Raw genomic sequence first — 19,106 nt, 5'->3', positions numbered from 1 at the left:
TCATCTCACCCTGTTTTCTTAGCAGGGCAGCTCTTTGGCTACCCCATCTCTTAACCATCCCTCCTTTATACAGAGGAGACCAAATTCCCCTCTGTCACTTAGCTTTGAAGAGAATGTCTGCAGGAGGAGTTCTATGGAATAGCAAGGGATGTTTTTCAGGCTCTCATCATTCAAGGAGAATTAGCTGAGTGTCTGCTATAACTTTTTCCCTTCTAGCACTGACCATTTCCTTGTTTACCAGCTAAAAATAGTTCAAGGAAACAAGATTTGCTCACTCAACAAATACATAGAAAACATGGTTATTTGCTAGGGATGCTTGGAGCCATGTAGTCACAGAGTGTGATTGCTGGGTGGGTGTTTTGTCAGGCACAGAACAAGCGCACGTGTGAACTATAGACTAGGAAAGGTGTAATGGAAAAGAGAAAAGACAAAAGGGAAAGGACAAAACAAAGGGCATCATGAATGGTGGTAGTCAGGAAAGCCTAGAGAAAATAGTCTGCTCAATCCCAAATCAGAAGGTGCCAGCCCTGTAGAGATGGATAATATCACCCACCCCAGCCCTTCTGGAGCTCCTGTCTCCATGAGGGGGGGAACCACCACTAGAGGTGCCCTGAATGGGGAAGAATTCTAGAGAAGGGCCACTAGCTGGGTTCTGAAAAATGGATAGAACTTGCTCCACCAAAGGAACATTTAGCCTTAGAGGCAGGCTCTTGCTATGAATCATAGATCATGTGACCCTCTTGCCTCAGCCCTCCTGAGTGTTGGTTTTCTACATAAGCATAATCTATGTCTTATCTCCACATACATGCATCCCCTCTGCCACAAAGGCACATACACACACACATATGTACTTTTGGAAATATGTGAAGATCACTATGATAGAAAACAGTGGGTTCTGCAGTGCTCACAAGACCTGGAGTAGGGAGGGGTAGGATTTGGGGCAACTAGACATAACCAAATGATTAGAGTTGAAGGACATGCAGAGAAATGATCAAAATGAGATGCAGTCAGTGCTGGGTCTGGACTCTGAAGTAATGTGGGCAGTGACTTACCGTATTGTGTTTTCACTCAAGGGGGCGGGGAGTGACATGAGATTTATGGTGGAATTCCTGTAGCTTTTAGCCAAAACCACAGTTTCAAAAACAAAGTTTTGTTTTTAAAAACTGACAACTTTGTCATAAACGATATGTAGTAGATAAAATGATGAACGTCATCTGTCTGAGACAACATTTTCAATGTTGGGTGGGGGCAGCAGCCTTTCCCAGGTTACCAAACCAAAGGAATGAGCTCACAGATTCCCATCATCTTTGTGGGAATCTTACCTAACTGGTGAGGCTGGCGCTTTTCTGTTTGCCCTGTTATAGCTGGTGATGACCCCAGGCTGTGTGTCACCAGGTTGTTCTGATCTAGTCCCTTGAAGCCCCCTTTGGGAAGGGGGAGAGAAACAGGCAGACCTTAGTATGTAAGCCTTTGACCTCAGCTAACAACAAAGAGAGCCTTGGGCCTGTGCCAACTTCTAAAGAGATCTATTTGTAACTGGGGTTGGGGGAGTATTGCTCAGTGCTAGAGCCGGTGGCCAGCATGCACAGCATCCTAAAGGAAAGGACAAAGCAATAGGAAAACATGTAAGCTGCTTAGCATGGAGAATAGATGGGATTCCCTTTAATTGCACTTGTGGTGACCCTCTCACCCTCCTTCTGCTGTCAGTTTTAAAACAACCTCTGTAAACTAAGCTCCACTTCCCTTACTAGATGTTTCAGAAGCATCTACGGAGGACAGAGCCTGAACTCGGAAGACCTTTCCTCTGCCCCAGGTGGAACCACATCAAAGCCCAATGTTTACAAAATCCTGGTGTAGAGAGGCTCTTCTATGGGTGGTGATTGCTGAGAAATCCATTAGGCTGAGTCCAAGAAGCTGTTTGGCAGGCTCATCCTAGGAGAGGTGAAGGGTCATGCCTACTCCCTGGGAAGATGGTTTTTCAAGGGCTGGGGGGGGGGGTCCACTTCTTTTCCTTTTAAAAAGTTGGACAACCAACCAAAGCTGATACATAGAGAAACCCAGTCTTGGAAGAAAAAAAAAGAGTTGATTTAATACAAGCCCAACCTGAATTGAGAGCCATCCTAAGAGTTCTCTGCTGATTTGGTCTTGAACTAATGGTATGCATGGAGAACTGAGTAGTGGGTAAAGTGCTTGCTGTGCAAGCATGAAGACTAGAGTTCAATCCCCAGTGTCCACATAGACAGGGGGATTCCAGGTACTAACTAACTGGCCAGGCCAGCCAGTTTAGCTCAAATGGCAAAGGTTCAGTGAGAGAGACCGACACCCCCCCCCCCAAAAAAAAAGGAGATCAAGATTTGGAGCTGCTGGTGAGATAGCCCAATGAATAGTGTTTGCTGCTGGGCCTGTGGCCTGAGTTTGGTTCCTAGGACCCCATGGTGGAGAGACATGACTGTCTCAAACTGTCCTCTGACCTGCAAATTCACATCCATATAAAATAAAAATGTAAAGCCCATTTTTTTTTTTTAAATGTGGGAAGCAATAAAGGAAGATACCCAATGCTCACCTCTTGCCTTACACACACATGCAGACAGGAGCTGGGACATACTTACACACAAGTGCTCACAAATATAAACCATACATACCAAGCAGCAGAAAGCAGAGGGAAGTTTCATTCCATATGAATGTGTTTACTGTAATGTTGGTTGTAAGTTTCCCACTTAGCAGAAAAAGCATATCAGAATCTAAACTGGGGTTTCTGGCAGATCTCTGGTATACAGGAAAAAGCTGAGCTGAATTGCAAGCACAGTGGCACGTCTTTAATCTCAGCACTTGGGAGACAGAGGCAGATCTGAGTGTGAGAGCAGTTTCAGGTGAGCCAGAGCTGAGCTACTAGGCATACACATGATCAGGTCTTGAAGCAGACAGCAATGTAAATGATGGGTGTGTTTCTCAGGGAATTCGCATAAGCTGCTTGGTTGGACTGTGAAATGGCCCAGCCCAGGGACTCTGACCTTAGGACTGCCAGTGCACAAGGCTGTATACAATGCTCTCAGCCAAACCACATCACTTACTTGCCAGTTCTGTGTCCCCTAAGAAGTTGTAACTGGTCAGGTGTTTCCTGTCACTTAAGGCCTTTGTCAAGTATATTTTATATCTGGCTACTCCTGGGATAAAAGTAACCCTTCTTGTTTTTCTTTGACTGAAGACAATAAAACAAATCCCATGGTACATTAGTTCACTTTGATAAATAGTTCTGACTTGGAGAGTGTTAGGGTAGGAGCCAGACAGACTTAGAGAGAAGACAGGTACCCAAGAGAAGATGTGCCTGTCAGGAATGGACTCCAACTGGTTTTCTTTCCGTGTGTGTGTGTGTGTGTGTGTGTGTGTGTGTGTGTGTGTGTGTGTGTAAAGAGAGGTGGAGATGAAGTTGGAGAGAGACAGAAAAAGAGATTCATAGAGAGAAATAGATGGAGAGATACAAGAGGCATAGAAACAGATGGAAAGTAAAAGCCAATGAGAGACAGAGAACGGAGGGAGGGAGTTATAGGGAGGGAGAGGGGTTGGGGAGTACATTATTCATTACTCGTCTTAGTTATTGTTCTTGAGACTAGTCTCCCTTCCTCCCCCTTTCACCTTCTCTCCCTCCATCCCACTCTGCATCTCCCTCTACTCCCTCTCTCTCCATCTTTCCTGTCTGAAGACAAAAATGTCATTTTTTCATAGTTGTTTTGGGTCATGGTATTTTTACATATTTATATAGAGAACATTATTAAAATAGATCTTCTGGCCTTATGGGAAGGAATTTAGTATGGCACTGGTTTGGAGTTCTCTGGAGTGTCCTCTGCTTTCTTTTCAAGTCATCTTGTTTTATTAGCCTTTTGGGCAAGATCAAGTATATTATCAGATGCTTTTGTTTGGAAACAGCACATGCATGTGCCATGTAATTTAAAAACCCATCTGTTAATCAGGAGAACTTTCTAAACACTTGGAAAGGACTTGTGGCGGTGCTGTGTAGAAAGAGGTTTAGGAACAAGCTGGGGCCAGAATGAGCCCCAGTTGGATCCTTTTCTAGTTAGGGAAATGAGGGACTTTGAGAAGTGAGCTGACCTCTTGGTCTTTATTTATAAATATCTCACTTCATAATTAGTGACTCCTGGAGAAATTCTCTGTGGAGGTAACAAATGGGGTGGGGGTGGGGGTGTCTAATGAAATCTCAGGGTAGTCTCCAGAAGGCCAATAAGCAGTGTGTGCTTCTTGTACAAATTTCACCCAGTGGTTCACATTGCTAAGGATTCTGCCTTAGGTGTTTGTGAGAACAGATGTTTCAAAACGTTAAATCAGAGGGCTTGTCACACCACCTTGTCTCACAGCCCTCTGCCCCTCCTTCCTGGGCTAGTGTCCTGCTCAGGATGGGGAAGCATAAGCTCGGGTCCTGCTCACTATGGGGAAACAGGGCAGTGCTGGAAGTGTGGCTTAGTTGCTCCCAAAACAGGGAAGACAAGAGAGATGAGGAAGAGGAGGAGAGAAAAGAGGAAAAGAGGGAGGGTGGGGAGACAAGAGGAAGGGATTGAAGAATGGAGGGAAGACAGGAAGGATGGAAAGAGGAGGGAAGAAATAGAGAGAAAGAGAAGGTAATGGAATGGAAAGTGGGGAGGAAAGGACAAGGGAAAGAAAAAGAAAAAAATGTAGCCAGGGGCAAAAGCGTGGGCTTGGTGTGATCCTGCTTATGTGCACGAAGGGGAACAGACTCATGTTGAGGAAGGTGATGTGTTAAAACGTACTGGGCAGAATGCACTTGCTGAAATAGAAGCCTCGAGGAGGAAGGCTGCCCGAAAGATAGCACACTCTTCCCATCGTCTGACTCTGGCTCCAGTTTGGAATATTTTTACAATGCATATGAGCCAGTTTCAGTTTAAAACAGAAATAAAAGGAAACAAACAGCTTTTACCCTTAACACTGCTTCTGACAAGCTGGGGTTGCAGAGGGCAGAGCTGTTATTTATTTATTTATTTATTTATTTATTTATTTATTTATTTATTTTCATGCCAGCTTCCATGCCTAGCATTCATGCCTGTGTTTTCTTAACCCAAAGGACAACCAAGATGGATCCTCCAGTGAAGGAATCTTTGTATCCAAAATAGTTGACAGTGGGCCAGCAGCCAAGGAAGGAGGCCTGCAAATTCATGACAGGATTATTGAGGTATGTGAACGCTGGCTGGTGTCTGCATAGAATGCCTGCCGTCCACCTTTGCCTGGCCTCGCAGAGGGATGTTTCGGGGCTGGGATTAGGGGTGCCTTATGTGGGGATGGGTGGGCAGCAGTATTCTTTGCTGGTGGTGTGTAACCTGATCCGGTGTTGACTGCCTTGGTGTGAAGTTTTGTTCAGCAGGAGAGACTAGATTTGGAGGGGGCATGTTTACAATTTGGCTCTTTCCACGGGGACCTACATCTGTTTGCTATGCCTCTGTTCTAGCTCTGTGCAAAACAACCATTGGTGGGTTTGTATGCTAGTTAGAAACAGATGATCAGCCCCCTGTTGGACAAATTGGGACTCTGTACATACTGGGTACGAGTGTGTCAGCCTCAGAGACATCCTCTTTTCTTCGTGCTCACGGCACAGCACAGCTCTTTCCCATTCCCCACTCTGCTGTTTGCCTGAGGTCGGTTGTATGATTTGATTGCCTGGAGACGTGCAGGTCAAAGTTGATGTCAGAATCCTCTCCCATCATACTCATCTATGCATTTTTCAGTTTCTGTGTAGCAAGTTTGTAGATTCACACTGGTAGATCTCTCAGCAGCACCATACAGAGCCTTTGGAGTTAGGGTAGCACATGATAGAGTTCTAGGATGCAGAAAGGTAGTGGATCACTTCTCACCTCATTGTGTGGGCTCTTGTTGCCAAGTGTGGAAGACCCAGCTTCCTTTGGGATCGTTTCTAGACCATTCAGGTTTCTTATTTAATGAGTATTACTGGGAACTAAATTTTGTTCAATCCCCTTTCTAGAGAAAAGTAAATATGAGATTCCAAGGTGACCTGCTAGATGCCAAAGGCAGCTCATCTGTGGCCATCTCCATTGCCATAATCAACAAACAGCAAGCCAGAGAACTAGCACGTGTACTTGAAGAGTTTGCTGTCCCAGATACTTTTGCACAGCATATGTATTTCCTGGGCATTTTTATGTTAAACCATAGTGAAGTTTATGTCACCCATGGGCATGTGACCACAGGCTTCTCCCTAGGACACATAGTCAAAGATGATGAAGAGCAGAATTCTCAGTGTTCCAATATTATGTGAACCAATTGATCGGTGTGTAGTGTGGTTTCCTTCCAGGTAGTTTTATGTCCTCCGGGGAATAAAATTAATAAAAAACACAGTTGAATCTTCCTGGGTAAACAAAATACCTGAGTTATGACTGAGAGTAAGAGCCATGTGGTCATTTGTGTTTTCAGATACTTGATTTTGTCATAAGGATACTGTCAATATTTTTAGACTGCATTTGACCTTCAAAAGAGTTCTGAACTAGGAGTTAAACTTTGTGCTTTGGACTTTTCCAGCCTAGAGTAGTGGATTTTCCCTTACAGCAGCTTGCTTGGGCAGCAGAGCTCAAATGCATTACCATAGCTTTTGAAAGTGAATACATTTTCTGAGACTATTGTTCAAAAAGATAAGTATAGCCTGTGTTGCCAAGGCATCAGTGGGACAGCCAGTTTCTCCAAGTCACGGAATTTCATTGCTCTTAAGTTTTGCAAATGAGAAATCTCCAGCTGCGCAGGATTTTCTCTTGGCAGAGAATGATCTGTGTTTGAAATGTTCAGTACGGTTTCTGGTAAGTCACACTCCCACTTTGGGCAGTATGTAAAATATTAATCATGCCCCAGTGTTCAGACATAAAGGAGGGAGATCCCGATAGAGAGCCGCCACATGCATAATCACAGCTGACACAGTGTGCTCTTCTCCACTGAGTTCTAATCTCTCCTGACATGATACAGTGATTCTCATGACTGCAGATATGTTCTCTGGTTCACCTCATCTGTGTCAGAGTTTATTACTAAGGAGCATGAGTCTGATAGCACTCTGTGTGTGTGTGTGTGTGTGTGTGTGTGTGTGTGTGTGTGTGTGTGTGTGTATGTGTGTGTGTTTTCATGGGGCTTTCTGTTTTACCACCCTAAATCTCCTGTTTTCAAGACAGTGAGCAGGCTAGTAGCAGAACCTCACTGGGGGATCTTTAGTTCTTTCAAGAGGCTGTTAATATTAAATCCAGAGAGAGATAAAACCTCATCCATACTGCAGGGTGAGTCTGTATTGTTCTCTGCCCGCAGTCTGTTCTGAAACCAGAGCAGTTTCCTCCCTCATGTACAGCCAAATTTACCCTCCTCCCCCGACATCAACTTCATAACAATTGAAGTCAAATCAATGCTGTCAGGAAGTAAAAGCCATGGAACTACGTGTGCACACACCCACTGAGATTTGGGAAATGGTAGACCATAGTGTAAAAGTGCATGGAAGATTATCTGTAATAATGAGTTGCCATGGGAGCACCCATGCATATCCACTTTAGAAGATGCAGTGATGCTCTCAGAAGCTGTGCCTCTGTGTAGATATGATGTGCCATGCCAGCTGAAGGGCATCAGGGCACTGCTTACCATTACTATGAAGGAACTGCCATCCTTGATGCAAATTTTCATGGTGTTGAGTGGGTTACAGTCAAGCTGTTAGAGGACAGAGCTGTTAACACCCTTCTCTTCTCAGACTGCCTGGGTGACAGTCCAGAATGGCATCCTTGTCCTTGTGCCGCCAAGGCCTAGTGAGGAAACTGGAGCTGGGGATGTTGTGCTCCTTGCATTAACTGCCCTCCCAGCACATGGGCAGAAGCATTTGCTATCTGCTAGCACTGTGTGTCCGCTATTGGCCTGGGTATGTGTGCATACATTGCCTCCTCTCCCACATCTGCCTCAGAGACACAGGAAGCTCTTGCCTGTTCAGGGTTGGCTTCTGATTGTTTTTTCTTTCTTGCTTTTTTTTGTTCTCCCTACTCCTCCACCTCCGAACCTCCTGGGACTTTGTCTACTCTTGACTCTCCCTTGAATTGCATATAAGCTTATTCTTATCAGGAGACTACAATACATTTCTCTGTATATCTTATAGTCCTCTCATGAAACTCTAACTTCCCCAGTGGTTTCAGTTTTCTGCCTCTGAGCTAGTTTTTTGAGTTGTGTGGTAAAGATGGTGCAAGACTCAAATACCTTAAAGTTCTCAATGTTCTCAAAGGAACAGTACTCTTGTTATTTCCTGCAGTTTGAAATCTTTAGAAGAATCTTCATAGTGCCCCAAGTGTGGGTTAGCTCATGGAGGCAGGGACTTCACAAGCAGACCCTTTTCTCTGTGATCTAGAGCTTACAATTACTCAGATTGTACTCAAGTCTGACATGGTTATGTACGAATGAGCAAATGTTGAAAAATCATATAAGATCAATACCAGCCTCAAAAATCCCTCAGGGGTGTGCCAGGCAGGGTGCAAAGCCATCTTTCTCTGGTCCAGCCAACATTGGGCCACCTCCCTGTTACCCCAGTTGCCTCCTTTGGCTGAATTGTCCATTGAGAGAAAAGCAAAATAAAGCGGCAGAATGGAGAGCCTGGCAAGCTCACTTAGAAGCTTGTGCTTATGCATTCTCTCTCTCTCTCTCCCTCTCTCTCCTTCATGTGTATATCTGCTCATAAATACATAAGTATTTTTATATTTTTATATCTATATATAGATGGTGGGTGGATAGATGATATATGTGTATATATATATATGCATATATATGTATATGCATGTATATAGTTATCTCTTGAAGCTTTATAAATTGGAAGACTGAGTTCAATCCACTGTTGGCTAGGGCTTGTAACAAGTGGTGGTAAAAGCCTGTAGCAATTGTGTGGTTGAAATTGCTTTCTGTTCAAGCCGTCAAATGTGATTCTGTGGGTGTAGAAAAAGGGCCATCAGCCTGTCAGTTGCCAGAATTCATAAACCCATGTTCATCTCAAAAGTGTTCTGGCTTGGAGACCTGAGAGTAGTCAGGAGCTCTGGAGTCCTAGGGGCTGTGGTGCAAACCACTCCTCCTCTGCCTTTGTCTACTCTGCTTGTGTTGGTCTGCCTTTGCTAATCAGGTTGGGCTGTAAGATAAGCAGGGCAGGGCAGTGGTACACAGGCCTTTAATCCCAGTACTCAGGAGGCAGAGACAGGTGGAGGTCAACCTGGTCTACAGAGCTAGTTCCAAGACAGCTAGGGCTGAAACAGAAAAACCTTATCTCAAAGAACCATAAGTAAGTAAGTAAATAAATAAATAAATAAATAAATAAATAAATAAATAAATAAGGGAGGGAAGCAGGGAGAAAGGAAGGAGGGGAAAGAAGGAGGGAAGAAGGGAGGAAGGGAGGAAGGAAGGGAGGAAGGATAGAAGGATGGAAGGGCAGACAGCAGGGCCTTCCTTCCCTCCTCAGCCAGGCTGCGTAGCTTGCAGAGCCAGTGTCACCACTGCAGATTTCTACTGGAAAGATAATATTCTGAGAGCAATGGAAGTGTCAAAATGGAGGCTGAATTAACATGATGGAGTGTTCTTTCTCTCTTTTCTTTAAAGTCTGGAGGGTACCGGGCTCATGCACACAGATGTCTGTGCTTTCTTTACCTAGATAGCAGCATCTCCATCTACTGCTTCCTTTGCTGGCTCCATTTGTTCATTCTTGGTTATTCGGGTATGAGGGCCCCGTCATGCATGCGTCTCATAAATGCATCAAGAAATTCTTATATTTATTTGTGTGTCTGTGAGAGTGTTCATGAGTGTGTTTGCACCTGTGTGCTACAGTTCATGTGTGGATATCAGAGAACAATTTTTCAGAGGTAGTTGTCCATCCACCATGTAGGATTTCTCAGGGACTGAACTCAGGTTGCTACACTTGGTAGCAAGCACCTGTTCCTGCTGAGCCTTCTTCAAGCCCCTGGAACCCTGACTTGCACCACATGGGTTTTTTTTTTGTTTGTTTGTTTGGTTGGTTGGTTGGTTTTTAGTATTAAGATAATTTCTTACATGAATGCAAAATGGTAATCTAATCCAGGAAATTAATAAAGGCCCAGCACTGTCACCTCCAGAATTGATTCACATTGTATTACTACTTTCTACAATGTTTTTTACAGAGAAAGAAATTCCCTGTGGTATTACTTACTTTTCTTACTGCTTCAACAGAAGAAACTTAATGAAGGGGTTGCTTTGGTTAGTGTGCAGGGGCCACAGTCATCATAGTTAGGTAGGCATGGGGACAGGAGGTTGAGGCTGCTGGTCACATGGCATCCAGAATCAGGAAACAGAGAGGTAAATGCTATTGTTAACTTACTTTCTCTCTTTAATTCAGAACAGGATCCCAACCAATAGAATAGAGTGGTGCCAGCACCCAGTCGTAGAATGGTGTCTCCCACAATGTAGGATGGGTCTTCCCATCACACCTGCCATTGATTTCATTCAGTATTAGCTTTCTTGACTTTCCTTGACCTTAGAATAATTCCTTTTGTCCTCCGTACCAACATATTTTCTTGCACAATTATATTCTTTAATTTTCCTTTGGGCAAGAATTTTTTTTTTTTAAATAAAAGCTAGGTGCTGACTTAGGCTTGTTCCTAGCATATTAGCATTTAATTTAAAACAATCTTATTTTACATATCAATCCCTGTTCCCTCTCCCTTCCATCTTCCCATGCCCCCCCACTGACCCCCATCCCACCTCTCATCCACTCCCCAGGGAGGGTGAGGCCTTCCTTGGGGTATCATCAAAGTTTGCCACATCATTTGCGGGAGGGCCTAAAGTCTACTCTTTAAGATCAAATTGTATTTGGTTTGTTTAATTTTTAAATTTTTTTGATTTTTTTTTTAATAAAGTTTTTTTTTCATAGAATACATTCTGATTATGGATGTCCCTCCCTCAACTCCTCCAAGGTCCTCCCTACCCAAACAGGCATTTAAGAAAGAGGAGGGAAAAAAGGAAGGAAGGGAGGAAGGAAGGGAGGGGAAAAGTAACAAGATAAAAACAAACCAATTTGTATAGAACAAAACAAAATAAGAAAAATTAACAGAAAAACAAAGATCCAAGGAAAAAGGACAAAAAACACATATAGACACACACACACACACACACACACACACACACACACACACACACACACACTGCACACACAGGAATCTCCTGAAACCACAGAAGGAAATCTATCTTTCTTGACCCATGATGCAAAGGGTGACATTGTTTGTATTGGTCATGTTAATTTAACTACTAGTCTTTGGTCACGTTTCTTTGTAACTAATAATTAGGTCTGTAATATTCCAACTTGTCTCTGTAATTAATAGTATCTTGCATAAAGACCCTTAGGGGCTGTGTACATATTCTGCCCATTTCCAAGATGCCACACACTGAATTTTGTGTTCATTAGTGGGTTTTGGTTGAATCTATTGTTATTGATGGTTGACACATGATGGTTGTTTACAAGCCCTACTCTGAACCTGTATTAGTTGGCCTTCCACTATATGAAGGGGCATTCTTTTCTCTATGTAATCTACCCATTTGTCTATGTGTCTCAATATGCATCTTTACATTTTGATGGTCATGGCTGGTTCAGGCCAGATGTAGCTTTTATAAACTTTAAGATTCTGTCTCTTTAACATGTTCCTATCATGTGTGAGCATTTTTCCATCTTAGACTTTTCTTGCTCAACTTTTGCAATCTGGCATTTTCAGAAATTTTGCAACCTGAAATTTCTAACCAAAATATAGGTGTCCATTTTGCTAAATTCTCACTTGTTATGTTTTTATTTTGTGGTGATGGGAATCGAACCTAGGATCTCATAACTCTTTAGTAAATGCTCTACTTGTAGGCTTTTTAGAGAATTAATTTGTTTGACAGTCTGACACATGTATAGTACAGCCTGAGACATATATGTAATGCAGTCTGAGGACTTTCACGTCTGTCTTCTTCCGTCTCCCTCCCACTCCTTCTATACATACCCCAATCCATTTCCTATATTCATATCATTTTGTTTTGTTTTGTAATCCACTGAGTTCAACCAGAGCTGTCTGTGGAACTATGGGTGTTGGGAATTATCTGTTGGTTCCTGGTGGGCTAATCAATCTGCAATGAAGTTTTTCCCGGAGCCTGCTTTTATTTTATTTTATGATAGAGTGTGATTAAGTTGCTGAGACTAGTTTTGAACTTGCACTTACCCTTCCTTGGCATCCTAGATAACTAGAATGCATATGCTACCAGGTCCAACTGGTGGGAGTTTTCATTGCTTCCAGTCATCTTTAGTTGACAAAGTTTTTTTTTTTTTTTTTTTTTTTAAGTCTCTCTCTGTGTGTAAACACACAGACATACCAGCTATTCACTCGGTTCTGCTTCTGCATTCTTCCATATGCATGTCTTAAAAACCATGATTATGTCAGTAAGCCTAATCTTAGCCCAAGTCCATGTAGTTGATTTATTCTTCCTCTGGATAGATTTTCGGTTCTGGGGTGAGAACTGTTGGACATGGTGAGTAGTGCACTTTTTCCTTGAATTAAACCTCTCCTCTTTGTTTAGATATTACCAGTGATGAAAACTTACTGAGAAAAAAAAATCCTTAAAATCTTTACATTTAGAGTTTGGTTTGATTTTAGAAAAAAAATATTCTGTGATCTAAATGACACCTTTGATTATATTATTCATTAGAGAAGTGAGAAAAACTGGATATCCCTTATTCAAGAGCATACAGAAAGCATCATGACTAAACACATAAATACAGATAATTGGTTTTTCGGTAATGTCAGAAATAAAGCCATGGAGCTAACTGTTCTGCCTCATGGTGACAAATCCCCACTGACCACATTCAACAAGGGAATCTGGAAAATTCAGTGAGTTAATCACTTTAAAAAGTAAAAACTGGGGTAGGAGAGAGAGTTCAGCCTGTAGCATTCGGCATGCTGTGCTTGCATAGGGTCCCATGCCCATTCCCTATAAACCACCAACAAAGCTGGGCATAGTGGTGGGCACAGACAATCAGTACTAAGGAGCTAGAGACAGAAGGATTCTTGGAGTTCAGAGGGCAGGTTGTCTAGTCTAACATGCAACTAGCTGGCAAATGAGAGACCCTGCTTCAAAACACAGGCTAGACACCTCCTGAGAAAGAAAAATCTCTGGGGCCATACTCTGGTCTACACACACATGCACACACACACACACACACACACACACACACACACACACACACACCTGCATATCCATAAACACTACTACCTGTGTTTGATGGTACCTCTCAGAAATCCAGAATTCAGGAGGCTAAAGCAGATAGACTATGAGTTAAAGGACAACTTGGGCTACAGAACAAGATACCATGTGCAAACAAGCAAAATTAGCAGAACTTACTTTTTCAACTGGAGACCTTTATCCTTTGTTATCCACATATTCTATTTTGATGAAAGATACAGATATGTGGTGTAACCCATCCTATGTTTGAAGATTCTCTGCCAGCTGCAGAGCAGGTATGGTCCAAGGACCAGCTGTTACTATTCCAGCGGTTTCCAGGTCAACCTTGGAACATCTCATATGCCAGCTTCTGTTGTTGGACAGTGGCATTTGCGGATAGGATTATGAGTAGAAGTATCCCAAATACCTGCATGACTGAGTGTGTATGAGTGTGTTGATCACTCAGCAATGTTGGCCATGTGTGTGAAGAAGGAGGCAAGTAAAGCTTTGGCAATGTATTTTCTGTTTCTGTGTAGGCTAGCTTAAATGATGTTTTTGGAACCTCTGTGCAGCCATTTGTAATTGACGACTTTCCCTTCCTTGTCATATCTTTATACTTGGTGATTAAAAAAGAAAAGGAAAGGAAAGGACCATTGTTTGGTTTTCAGGTGTAAAATAGAGAGGCACCTATACAGTACCCATCTCCCCCTTGTAGCCTCCATATCAACACCTTTACATCTATACTACAGCAGTAAACCACCCTAAGAAGTTTGTATAACATTTTAACAACATGTAATTGATCTCTTAGCATCATAAAGGACACACTGGGGCAGGAAGAGCCCTGAGACTTAAATCAGGGTGTATAGGTTTGAAACTCTGCCCACTAGTCTCTCTGCAGTTTGCAATCTTTATTGCTGATCCTCGGTTTCTTTCATGTTGAGAATGGGACATGTACCTACTACCTGTCATGCTGCCTGAACAGGTCAGGGAGATGGAGCACGTCAAAAGATTCTTGGTATCTGAAACAAATGAGAAATATTTCAGATTAATATTTTGACATGAGGTATAAGAATTTGAACCAAAGTTAAAAATAGGACTTCGCTAAAACATGCCTTGGTCTATTTTCCTCTATGTGTTTAAGCAGGAATGTGGTGCTGTTGGACTGTGGAGAAAACCCTGAACTATTTTAGAGAGATGCCTTTTCTAGAATCAACATGTGACCAGTTAAAACTAAATATTCCCACTTTATTCTGTGGTTCCCCTTTAGACAAACAGCATTGCATGGTACCCTTTCTGGGGATACGTTGAACTCTTTGTTCTAGTCTCTGTACTTCAGTATTTACTACTATTGTTATTATTTTCTCATTAATTTGCTTGTAGATGAATGTCCTTGGGACATACAGCATTTCATGCCAGCCATGCTAACAAGCATAAAAGGTGAAAACGGTATATGTGGTATGCAGGGGTTATTTATTTTAAGACATTTATCAAACTTAGCCACTGCAAAGGGGAAGTAGTTTGAGCTAATAAACAGCTCTCCATTAAGGTATTTTGTCGGGGGATTGTAAGAAGCTTAAAATATTTAAAACCATATCTCGTGTTGCCAAATTCTCTGAAGTATTCCTGCTCATATAATACAGAAAATAGTAAAAGTAAAGAAATGGGGCATTGGAAGTTTCTTTTTAATTTTACCACAGATAGATATAACTTGCTTTAACTTGATCCTGTTCATGTATTTCCTTGTATATTTTTTAACTACTCAGATTGGAGCTGGGGGGTTAGTTCAAAGGTAGCTACTGTTGCTACTGTGATGGTTCATCTGCACTGTCAGCAGGGCTGGATTTGGAATCACCTAGGAGACTCAGTTCTCACTGTGTCTGTGTGACTTTGCAAAGAGGCTGAGCTGAGGAGCGAAGGTCTTCCGTCCACCCTGAATATAGGTGGCACTAACCCACAGGATTATAGGATTAAGGGAAGACAAAATAAAAGGGGGAAGTGGGAAAAGCTGTCTGGATGCTAGCACTACCCCCTCTTTACCTTCTTCCTGGTCCTCTAAGATGTGAAGAGTTCCAGCCACATGCTCCCACTACAGGGAACTCTGCTCTGCCTCCTCCACTATGATGGACACTCTGTCTCAAACTGTGGGGCAAAACAAGGTCTTCCCCAAAGCTGTTTTGGTCAGTTTGGTCACATTGAAAAGTAATGCAGCTAGCATGCACAGGACCTTCCAAAATAAAAGTTGCATGCTTGCTTGTCAAAGCTCATAACATATGTATCACATGTGGAGATGGATAGATGTCCATCTCAGGCTGAAGCTCTGCAGTCTGAATGCCTGCTGGCAGCTTCCCTCTCTCATCCTATGCCCATTAATCAGTTTGCTCCCTGTAGACAAGTTGTGCTTCCCAGGGAGTTCTGACTCAGTACCTCTTATTCATATCTTTATAAGATTTAATTAGATCCCAAGGCATATTTCAAACTAAGAATAAATCAGAAGTGATTAGTGTCCAATTAAATTTCTCAAGTGAATATTGGGTCCAATAATTAAACCTTAGATAATTTCTTAAAGACAAAAAAGAAAAAAACCTTGATGACAATATAGGTAAAATATCTTTTATATTTACTCATCTTCTTTACATATGATACCTACATATTTATCTTCAAGTAATGAGGCTTTGACCCACATGTGTTCATTAAAAAGTTAAGCTTTTAAAAGTGTTACTGCCTTTTAAATTTATTTACATATTTGTGTGTGTGCGCATGTGTAAATCATGATAACATGTGTAAAGGTCAGAGGACAACTTTGAGTGGTTATTTCTCTCCTTCTATCATGTGAGTCCCAGAAGTTGAAATCAGGTCATCAGGCTTGGTAGCATGTGCCTTTATCCACTAATTTTAAGTTTGTGTGTGTGTGTGTGTGTGTGTGTGTGTGATGCTAATGTGGGGGGAAAAGAGCTACAGACATTGGTATTAGATCTGTTGAATGTATTTAGATGATCAGACGTGAGAGTGCTAGGGGGAGCCTCTTCAAAGCACTAGATAGATATGCTTTTGAAAGCTAAAGCTAAGCAGGTTGGGACTAGAGCAAAATTTTCTGATGTGGGTAGTGAGAAGGTAATGTTGACAATCAAAGCTGTGCATGGGAATTGCAATTAAGAAGAATTAGAGCATAGTAGCATCTGCCAACACTGAGCTGAAGTTATGCCACTTTCCCTGGGCACACTGAGTACCCGTCCCAAGGTGGTAGCTAACAGCATGATTCTTCTAATGAAGATTAATGATTCCCGTGAGCTGTAAAGGGGTAGGCAGCTGGTATCGAGTCAGTCCACCATGCTCTGTTCAGTGAAGACCTCTGACTTTGATCCTTCTTCCTTTGTCTATTTTGATAGTGACTGGACTGGATGTTGTAGAGGCCAGTTCATCCTTTTCTCCTGATGGCCATGCACCATGCTGCTTTTCTGGCTTTTTCAAATCCCTTAAATTTCTATCTTTCACCACTTCTGTTGAGAGGCAAGAGCTTGAGGAGCTTGGATTTCACTCTCTCCCTTTAAAAGAAAAATGCTTTAAAGAATTTCTAAGTGTATCTTATGATTTACTATTGGAGGAACTTGAGCGGGACAGAATTTATGTCCATGTCACTAATCAGAAAAGAGGAATTTTGTTCTTATCCTAGAACAATTTTAGCTTGGAACTGTATGTCTGCAAGCATGTTGGTTTCTGAATTCATTAATCCAATATATCTAACCTGCATTCTCTCAAAATATTATAAAATATATAGAGATGGATTATTTATTGCTTTGTCAGGTTGGGACTTGTGAAATCTCTGTGACTTACGAGTTTTTGGGATAACAACTGAAGAGCATTTGTTCCTTTGTGGGGTTAGCATTGAGTTCTGTGTGATGGGAGGCAAGTCTGGATGTATAAGATTGGGGTTAGCATTGAGTTCTGTGTGATAGGAGGTAGGCCTGGATGTATAAGTTTGCGGTTAGTGTTGAGTTCTGTGTGATGGGAGGCAGGCCTGGATGTATAAAGTCTGAGCTGTTGGAATGTTTACTTGTGAGAAGAGTTCAGTTTATATTCACAAAGAAGACAGGTGACCACAGAGCCACTGGAAGGTTGTTTAGTGGGTAGTAATGAAGAACCATAGAGCTTTTGAAGTAGAAAGTACTAGCTGCTATGGCCATCTCTGAATTTTGCCTTCTTCTGCAAAATATGGCTTCTTTAAGAAATAAAATACTGCATGTGTCTGAAGACTGTAATTTGGGCCCCAGAACAAATGCTAGCCAGGTTTTTCCTGTGGGTCTTTGAGGCCAGCTGGAGGGGCTTTCCAGCAAGCCCATGCTTTGATGGTGGTTTTTGTGGCACCATTTCATAAACCTGAAATTACAGTTGTGAATCGACTATTTTAATTTGTTTTACATTTCTTGTTTGAAATCAGTGACCCTCTGAATCTGGATTGAATAAGAGCTGTCACTTCCTCGGGCCATATAAATGACGATAATTGATCAATCAGAAGTAATTCTTAATTTACTTTTTAGTGTGAACAACATGGTAATTCATCACATATGTGCCGACTTAAGTGTTCTAAAAATAAAGGAAAACAGTTGTGTGTTCAATATCAGCTATTTGAAAGTGCCAGAGAAGATCAGGTCCTCCCTTTATAGACGACTCATGAGGAATATTGGTTTAGTTTGTTTTTGTTTGTTTGTTGGGCTTGGGAGATAGATGGTCAGCATTTAGACTCACATTGCCTTGTGTGTCTGAGGACTAGAGTTCAGGTCCCCAGAACCTGTATAAACAGATGTCATGTGGGTTTGGGGATATGCCTGAAATTCCAAGAAAGTAGATAGGGGATTCCTGGAACAAGCAGGCCAACTAGACTAGCCCATATTGGCAAATCATCTGCGAGACCCTGCTTCAGTGAATAAATTGTAAAGTGATTGAGAAAGACTCCTGATGTCAGCCTCAGGCCTTACCTCATTTACACACACCTGCACATGCATATGCACATATGGGAACATGCCCTGCACATATGGGAACATGCATACCCCATGACATGTGCATGTACATATGGGAACATGCATACCCTCTTGACATGTGCATGTACATATGAGAACATGCATACCATCTTGACAATAATGCAATTTGCCAATATAGAAAATGTGAAAAACACAAGAAAAATGAAAACAGCAATGCTTGCTGATATGAAAACTTGTTTTGACAAAAAAGGCTTTTGGGTTGATTGTTTCAAAATGGGGACAGTGGTCTATGGTCTGACAGGGCATGGAAATTGCACATGAAACACATCTTTGCCCTGTTTGAAACGCTAGCTGAAATGAAATGGAAGACTATAGGATTAAGTCAGATTTTGTGGCAACATCCTTATTACATTCCTGATTCTTCCTGTCATTCTTGGAAATACCTGGACCACTTGGCACATATACCAAGATTTAATGAGGTAATACTGAAATGTAATGGGACCTTGGGTGAAATTTGCTGACATTTGTAAGTGAAGAAGACAAATATTGAGTGAAAGAAAATCCTTCCTATTTATATGGAAATCTTGACACCTCTGAGTGCTCTCAAATTCCTTGTTGTTGTTGTTGTTGTTATTTTCTGGGCAGTGGGGATGCATGCTTTTAATCTTAGCACTCAGGAGGCAGAGGTAGGTGGATCTCTATGAGTTCAAGGCTAGCCTGGTCTACAGAGTGAGTTCCAGGACAGCCCGGGCTGTTACACAGAAAAATCTTGTCTCAAACACACACACACACACGCATGCATGCACAATTTTATTTTCTTTTGGTAAAGTGTATAAAAAGAAGTGCTCTTTCTCCTCCCATTCATCTGAAAGCTGTAACAATGCTACTGGA

General features: G+C 42.1%; 1 protein-coding gene across 1 annotated transcript in view; it reads left to right on the top strand.

The window, feature by feature from the left end:
* Pdzrn3 (PDZ domain containing ring finger 3) overlaps positions 1–19,106 on the top strand; it is a 224,289-nt gene that overhangs the window by 14,840 nt on the left and 190,343 nt on the right. Inside the window, 1 exon segment of the mRNA XM_051203467.1 lies at positions 5,093–5,200. Within this exon segment, the coding sequence (XP_051059424.1) occupies positions 5,093–5,200 (108 nt within the window).

Source organism: Phodopus roborovskii, unplaced genomic scaffold (genome assembly GCF_943737965.1).
Source record: "Phodopus roborovskii unplaced genomic scaffold, PHOROB, whole genome shotgun sequence".
Taxonomy (NCBI): domain Eukaryota; kingdom Metazoa; phylum Chordata; class Mammalia; order Rodentia; family Cricetidae; genus Phodopus; species Phodopus roborovskii.
Note: the sequence above shows the minus strand (reverse complement) of the source record. Positions and strands in the feature narration are given on the sequence as shown.